At 44.8% G+C, this 8,133-nt stretch overlaps 1 protein-coding gene across 1 annotated transcript in view; it reads right to left on the bottom strand.

The window, feature by feature from the left end:
* LOC108785340 (C-Jun-amino-terminal kinase-interacting protein 4-like) overlaps positions 1 to 8,133 on the bottom strand; it is an 82,358-nt gene that overhangs the window by 52,396 nt on the left and 21,829 nt on the right. The window contains exons 4-5 of the mRNA XM_018554390.1: positions 5,438 to 5,508; positions 3,831 to 3,922 (exon numbers count right to left, since the gene is read on the bottom strand). Of these exons, the coding sequence (XP_018409892.1) occupies positions 3,831 to 3,922; positions 5,438 to 5,508 (163 nt within the window). The remainder of the gene's footprint in view (positions 1 to 3,830; positions 3,923 to 5,437; positions 5,509 to 8,133) is intronic.

Raw genomic sequence — 8,133 nt, 5'->3', positions numbered from 1 at the left:
AAAATCTGGGTCTGAACGTGCAAATTGTGGCCGTCAGCGACTAGTCAATGTTAGGGCAGAACGAAGAGTGGCAAGACTGGTACAAGACAACAGAAGGGCAACAGTGCAGTGTCAGATTCCTCGCATCACCTTTCAACATCTCGTGGAGTCACGAGGCGGCCCAACGAAGTCAACTCGTGGAGTCATCTCGTGGCCCAACGAAGTACTGATGGGGTGCCTATAATAATCTGGCCACTCTGTGTATAGTATAAGCTGCTGGTATTCTGCACTGCACCGCTGTATAATGTACTATATTGCACACCACACTTTTTTTTTTACTTCCACCGTGCCAAGCTTGCTCCCGTGATGGACTACAATCTCAATAGAAACTATTAGTCCATCACTGGAGCCTTTTTTTTTAATCCGATTAATCGAACTTGATAATCGGCTAACTAATCGATTATGAAAATAATCGTTAGCTGCAGCCCTACAGTGAATTCAAGCGTGGTACCATGATAGGTTGCCACCTGTGCAATAAGTCCATCCGTGAAATTTCCTTGCTACTAAATATTCCATGGTCAACTGTTAGTGGTATTATAACAAAGTGGAAGCAACTGGGAACAACAGCAACTCAGCCGCGAAGTGGTAGGCCACGTAAAATGACAGAGCGCGGTCAGTGCATGCTGAAGCGCACAGTGCACAGAAGTGGCCAACTGTCAGTGCGTAGAGAGCTTCATGGAATGGGTTTCCATGGCCGAGCAGCTGCATCCGAGCCTTACATCACCAAGTGCAATGCAAAGCGTCAGATGCAGTGGTGTAAAGCACGCCGCCACTGGACTCTAGAGAAGTGGAGAAGTGTTCTCTGGAGTGACGAATCACGCTTCTCTGTCTGGCAATCTGATGGAGGTGTCTGGGTTTGGCGGTTGCCAGGAGAACGGTACTTGCCTGACTGCATTGTGCCAAGTGTAAAGTTTGGTGGAGGGGGGATTATGGGCTGGGGCTGTTTCTCAGGGGTTGGGCTTGGCCCCTTAGTTCCAGTGAAGGGAACTCTTAAGGCATCAGCATAGCAAAACATTTTGGAAAATGTCATGCTCCCAATTTTGTGGGAACAGTTTGGGGATGGCCCCTTCCTGTTCTAAAGTCACTGCGCAGCAGTGCACAAAGCAAGGTCCATAAAGACATGGATGAGCCAGTTTGAGGTGGAGGAACTTGACTGGCCTGCACAGAGTCCTGACCTCAACCCGATAGAACGACTTTGGGATAAATTAGAGGGGAGACTGCAAGCCCGGCCTTCTCGTCCAACATCAGTACTTGACCTCACAAATGCGCTTCTGGAAGACTGGTCAAACATTCCCCATAGACACACTCCTAAACTTTGTGGACGCCTTCCCAGAAGAGTTGAAGCTGTTATAGCGGCAAAGGGTGGGCCAACTCAATATTGAGCCCTACGGACGAAGACTGGGATGCCATTAAAGTTCATGTGCGTGTAAAGGCAGGCAACCCAATACTTTTGGCAATATAGTGTATATCTATACACACACACACGCATGCAATAAATAACTGTAGGAACGACTCCTCTTTACACATATATTAGTTTATTGTGCATTAACCACATCGTCCTTGGCTGCTAGGACAGAGGCGACCCCTGCTTTACAGCCTCGTTTGTTGCTAGGACGCACACGGACCCTGCCACACAGCACCCTTTGTTGGTAGGATGTCCTAACAACCAAAGGGGACTGTGCGGAAGGGGGGGCCTGCATCTTAGCGATCAATATAAAGACAGAGGGGGGTGGAAAAGCAAAACTGACAAGATCCCTCACCCTGCATACCTATTGACAGTGCTGGTCCCTGGGAAGCGTTTGGTTCCTGAAACAAGCGCTTTCCTGAGACAACAATCACAGCTAATTAAATATTAATCTCCTTGCTAGATGGGTGGTCTGATAGTGGTTGGGAGAGGGGGGCCCACTGTTGACCATGCAATCTCAGCAATGAGACAAGAGAGAAAGACAGAACAAAGTGCTACAGGCACTTTGTCTTTTGAGGGACAGGAGCAAAAAAAAAAAAAGAAAGTGTAGAGAGAATTCTTCTTTAAAAGGTTTCTTACATTAAAAGAAAAAGTAAAGAAACAGTAAAGAAAAAAAAGAAAAAATATTCCCAATAACTTCTATTGTGTACCTGTGCCCTTAGATTTCTACATTAATATGTCCTCTAAAAGAAATTACTTCTTGATCCTGCCATTGGCTAGGACTTCATCCTTCTTGGTGGCAACAATCCGCAAGCTCACAGAGCCTCACCCTCACAGAGAGCGTGCATGTTTACTTCTTAGTTCACATGACCCCATTTCTTCTGTACAGCCCAGCAATGCCTGAGTCCCTGCTAGGCTATGCCACTGACGGGACAGTTGCCTGGAAGGGAGGGCATGTAAAAGCTGAAGCAACGTCACAGGGTATGTGACATGCTGTGTCTTTGCCTAGCCAACAATTTACACTGCTGTGTAAATACTAAAAAAAAAGCAAATCGCCTGACTATATAATGGAGGATAAAAAAAAAGGTGTTTGTTCTATGCTTTGACAAACTTGTGATCTTCAATTTAATTCTTGGTTTTGTGCCCTCTTGTTTACACAAAGGAATATCACAAGAGTTTAGAACCACTTAAAGATATAACACATAAAAACCAAGAAGATATAAATTACTGTGGCATTGCGTGGCAATACCACGGTGTTATGTGGCCTCAAAGTGACCCAGGATTCTCAACTAGAGTGGCTCCAGGAAGCAATTGCTTGTATCAGGAAAGAGCTGGCTTTTCAGTCCTTGGAGCTAGATTTCTTAGGCCTGGTTCACACCTGAATGTTTTGTAGCGCGTTCAACGCTCGACGAACGCTCTACAAAACGCTCAAACATCTAAATCCCATTGTATTCAATGGGTCTGGTTCACACCATGCCGTATTTCCGCCCGTCCGAAGAAGTACATGTACTTCTTTGGGGTGTTTTGGTCTCGCGTTTCCATTGGGATACAGCCAAGTAGCCCTCGGAAACGGGCGTTTGTTGCACGTTTTTTTTACCGCGAATCGCGGTAAAAACGCGCATCGACAAACGCGCATATTCAATACACCTAGGTGTGAACCCAGCCTTACAGCTCTGGGTGGGATGAAATCTCCATTCCTGGGTCAATGCTTTAGTAGCGACCAGCACCTAATTGTGCACCTGTGTACAATCCTTATTAAGGAGGGTGCTGGGATGTGTTGAGGGCCCCACCTGGGAGACAGGAGAACTCCACCCAGGAGTCAGAGTGGAGGCCAGTGCAGCAGGGAGCTGCAGGCTTGTGAAGCCTATTGTGCAGGTTAGCACAGTATTGAGGTTGTGGAACCAGACAGGGGCCCTGAGGATTGAGGACGGAGCAGCAGTGCTGCAACAGAAAACTGTTAAATGACTGGGACACTGTAAGTGTGTGGGGCAACTCAAGGATTGGTGAGCCAATAGCTGTTATTTGCTGAAGACAAGCTAATTTATGTTGGACTTCCTTTATTGTCTGCCTTTGAAAGAATTTATATTATTATTACCGTATTATACAGGATTTATATAGCGCCAATTGTTTGCACAGCGCTTAACAATATAAGGAAGACATTACAGTCACAATACAATTTAAGACAAGATGGTAAGGAGGGCCCTGCCCGTGAGGGCTTACAATCTAAAAGAATAATAATGCTTTTAGTTAATGGAAAAAAGCTGTGGGAGTGCTCTGTGAGCTCCCCAACATCAAATTACATATACAACATGAAGCTACTAACAGCATACTACTACATGAATACATGACAGAATACTAGTACAAAACAAATTATAAGAGTACTCACATGCCATGCAAGGGAGTGTTCCGACCAGAAAGTCGAACAGCTTCTGATGAAAGAGATCTTTGGTACCTTAATTCTTTCAAGCTCTTCAGTACCTGCAGGGAAAAAAGGATAATCTGCCATTGTAACCTCTGTACAAAGAGAGGGTTTAGGACAATCTTTGGCATATACTGGGTGCCTCTAGTCATTATCAATCTTCTCTGGGAAGACCTGTAATGAAGCTGCAGCTGCATAGCAAGATGTTCATAGACACGGTGCCCCATCTAATTTCTCCTTCCTGCCATAACCATTCAAGCTGTATAAGCTCACAGATACCACTGGACGTAACTGTGGAACTTTCTGTACTCCAAGTCATCAGAACTGATGTAACCCTTGTACAGTCAACTGTATTGATTGTCTCATTCCTGTCTGTATACTCCCCTGATTTGCCAGAAAAAAATCTCAGCTGTATAAATGTATTGACAATAATGAAACTTGCATTTCTGCAGTGTGCTAGTGGAGATTATAGTTCTGCCTTCTGAACAGGACCTGCCACAGAGCTTCAAAAGGGAGGTTTCACAGCCAAATTCCAGAAGAATGCACTCCTACTTAGTCAGATTATCTGATGCCACATGATCTGCGGGCTGAACAAGCGAAATCGAACAGATCACTAAACACTAACACTAAACAGCATGGATGGACAACTCTTCCCCAATGGGCTATTATCATGACTGTTGGCTTTTGCTGCTGTCGGAATACCCGAACAGTGACTGCAGCAAATTGGCTTCCAGTTTTTGGCCCGGCTCCTTCGACAAAATCAACTGAGTAAGTCGCCTTTTGTGGAGACTGCAGGGCCACCCAATGCTAGAATTTTGGATAGTTCACTTTCAATACCATACTCATACATGGCCTACATTTCAGTCAATTCCTGTTGAATTGGGCGACATTGGAGCTGTGGATGGCCCTGTCAGCATCACCTAGCTTAACAAAGTTTGATTGAAAAATTGAAGGAGCCGGGTTGAAAATTGTTGGCTGAAAAGCGACTGCATCCAATAAGATGCAGTCACTGTTCAACTATTTAGACAGCCGCTGGTGCCAGCTGTCAAAATTCAATAACCACCAGAGGAGATACCACCATATATGTTTAGCGTGGATGGAGAAACAAGTGAAAGAGAAATCTTGCCATGTATGACTAGCTTAGGTACCAGGGTCACATAGGAAAGCTTCTCTGCACAACTCAGCAGAGAAAGGTCCTGAGGACCTGAACTCCAATCTCTACCGCCACACTTTCTATAAATGTGTTTTATTCCTGGGAAGTAATAAGCGTATACATTTTATTTCTGGGAAGAACAAAGACCAGGCCTCACATTTGACCACTACAGCTCCACTTTCAATTGCCCCCAAAGGCAACATATTAGTCCTAAAAGAAAGGAATTAATTCCTGAATGAGCATTGCCTACACAGAGCTGAAAGCACTTGCTTCAAACACGCTGGCATGCGATAATCCAAGTCACGACCCAAATTAAATTCCCCTCAACACAGATTAGACAAAGATGCCGTTGAACGCCAAGTAGGAATCCAGTACATGTATATGCCCCACACCTAAACGGTTCTTATTGCTCACTGTTTACCTTGGCATGGACTAGGGTAAGGGAGGTCAGTTCCTTATTCAGCAGGGTCTTCTGCTCCTCCAAACTAAGGACTGAAAAAGACAAGCAGAAGCATTCCATAAGTCATCTGTGAGAGAGAGCATTCTTCTAAATGGTGTCAGACGATGGGCTGCACGTTCTGATTACCCAAAAGAAAAATGATAGAATCAAATGAATGATCTATACAAAAGAAGTATAAAACAGAAAAGCATATGTCAACACTACTTCAAACTTGTGTCTGCTGAACCACTTGCTGTCCGGAGCAATTTCTAATGCTGCCAGCTTCTCCTCCTGGCTGCAGGAGCCAGAGAATGTAAACAGTGACACCAAAATTGATGTAATACACATAACTTCCGGGTCCAGTGATCGGAGGAGAGATCAGTGGCTGGAAACTTGCTGATCTCCCTCCGATAGGTGAGGGGAGACCCGCTATGCCAGTCCTGGACCTGCACGGGGGACAGCGGAGCTCGGGGTAGCTGGCGGCGGAGGAGGGCACACATCTGCCGCACCGTACAAGCGATCCGGAGGCTGTGTTCTTAGTATAACTGCTTTAGGATCAGGATGTTTTTTTACGGTGGGCGGTCCTGAAGTAGTTGAAACATACAGATGAAATGTGTATATTGGAATCTATTTACCTGCCACATGATCTGTAGCCCTGTCCATTCAGTCCTGAGACTGACACAGTTCTGCCACACAGCACTGCCCCGTTTAGCAGGGCACCTGATTTTTGCTGCTGTACACTAGCGCTGGCCATACACCTATAGATTATCAGCAGGTTTTCTATGGTCACAGGGAAAAATTGCAACAGATTCTTCCATCTACGCTGAACTGTGTGGATGGAGGAATCTCCTGCTGGCTCAAGCTTCAGTATCTTGCTAGTCGGACCTGCTGGCTCTCAAAATACCTGAACGTTGCCTGCATCCAATCAGATTGTTCAGGTATTTTGACATCTGACCATATAAAATCTGCAGATAATCTATAGGTGTATGGCCAGCTTAACACTTACAGGTCTGGTCCCTCCCCAGCCTGTGACTGGGCATTGCTGTTGTACAGGGATTGCAGGTCAAATTCAGGTAATTACACATAAAGAAACATATAAGGCCCGTTCATACCTTGGCATACCAGAAACGAGTGTCGCATTCACATGCATTTTTCCCACATTTTGCCATATGTCGCCCATTGATTTCAATGTATGCAGCACGCGCAAACGTAGCTCACATAGCAGATTCTGCAGCAGGCACACCTCGTTTTTCTCCTGCGTGATTGTGCACATTTTAACTCGCGTCCATGCTCAGGAAAAATACACGTTTTGCTGGCTACTTTTGGGGTGCCATTAACAAGTAATGGCACCGCATGTGTGACGCATGTTTTTGATGAGTTCCAAAAAACGCGTGTCAAAATGTGCACATGATGTGTGCTTGGTGTGCATTCACGCAACGTGAAAGTGTGAACGGGGACTTAATGATGTAATAATGAATACAAAGCTGCATTAACTGGTGTATGTTACATGTGCCTGTCTGACTATGCCCATTCCAGGGAAGGTGGGTATTAGTGGGTACAGGGGGTCAGGATGGTGGCCTATGAAGGCAAACTAAGAGATTCACTTGAACTTTAGAAAACAAAAGCGTAAAGCCACATTCATACGGTCAGTGACATACACGAGTGTATAGGACATTTCTAAACAAATATAAATGCATGTCATGATATTAAATCATATAATTCACACTGTGTGTATACATGCGTGGAGGTGAATTCAGAGAGAACTAAATTCTGTACATCCAGGGTCATATTACATCCTCTGAAGGTGTCTAAACGCATGTAAGCACACATGAATAAATACATGTAAACGCAGGAAAGCCACCTGGGAAGCATATAGTTTGTTTACACTTCTCAGATAACTGCTCCTGTATTCAGATGTGTGAATCTGAATCAGATGTGAATGTAGCCTAAAGGGGACACATCTCTTCTGTGTGATAAGGCCACTGAGTGGGCCTCCACTGCCCTCTATGACTGCTATAGTCAGGACTACGATTGTAAAATGCTGCAGCAGAATTTTTGTCCTCGGTTATTCATCAACCTGTTTAACAGAAGAGTGATTTACAAATTCAACATGATCAAACATGCACTGGTCTGACTTTAGCTGCTCTACAGCCTTACCTTCAGGTCTGTACTGAAATTGCCCACTCTGATTTAGTGCACACTGTTAGCTTCACGCAATGTGCATTCAAAAATGTAACAAGGCAGTCAGAGCATCCCATATTTTCTGTCTGAGGTTGTTCAACACAATTTACCCCTTTCCTCCCCAGCCTTACTGTTTCTGTTCGGCCCTTTCATTCATTGGATTTCAGTTCTTTTAATCATGGAGGCTGGGCATCTCACGTGGTCATTACCCAGGGCAGTCAGCATGCAAAAGCCCCCCCTCAAGACTGTAATCCACCCATCAAGCCATTTTGACATTTGCATAACTCCCAATAGCAAGCCCACTGCTTAACATGGAGATTGAGGGTTCTTGAGAGGAGTACTGAGGATGGGTGCTGTGATGTTTTTAGGAAGCTATAAACCTTGCTGGCCCCCTTCACCCTGCATTCCATAGAGGTGTAATTACTGGGTCTAAAATACGGTGTGTAATGAATACAGAAAGGTTTTTATTTAAAAATGTTATTAACAAAATTGATATC

Source organism: Nanorana parkeri, unplaced genomic scaffold (genome assembly GCF_000935625.1).
Source record: "Nanorana parkeri isolate BGI_ZX_2015 unplaced genomic scaffold, ASM93562v1 scaffold156, whole genome shotgun sequence".
NCBI lineage: Eukaryota > Metazoa > Chordata > Amphibia > Anura > Dicroglossidae > Nanorana > Nanorana parkeri.
The sequence above is the reverse complement of the archived record's forward strand: the minus strand, read 5'-3'. Positions and strand labels throughout refer to the sequence as shown.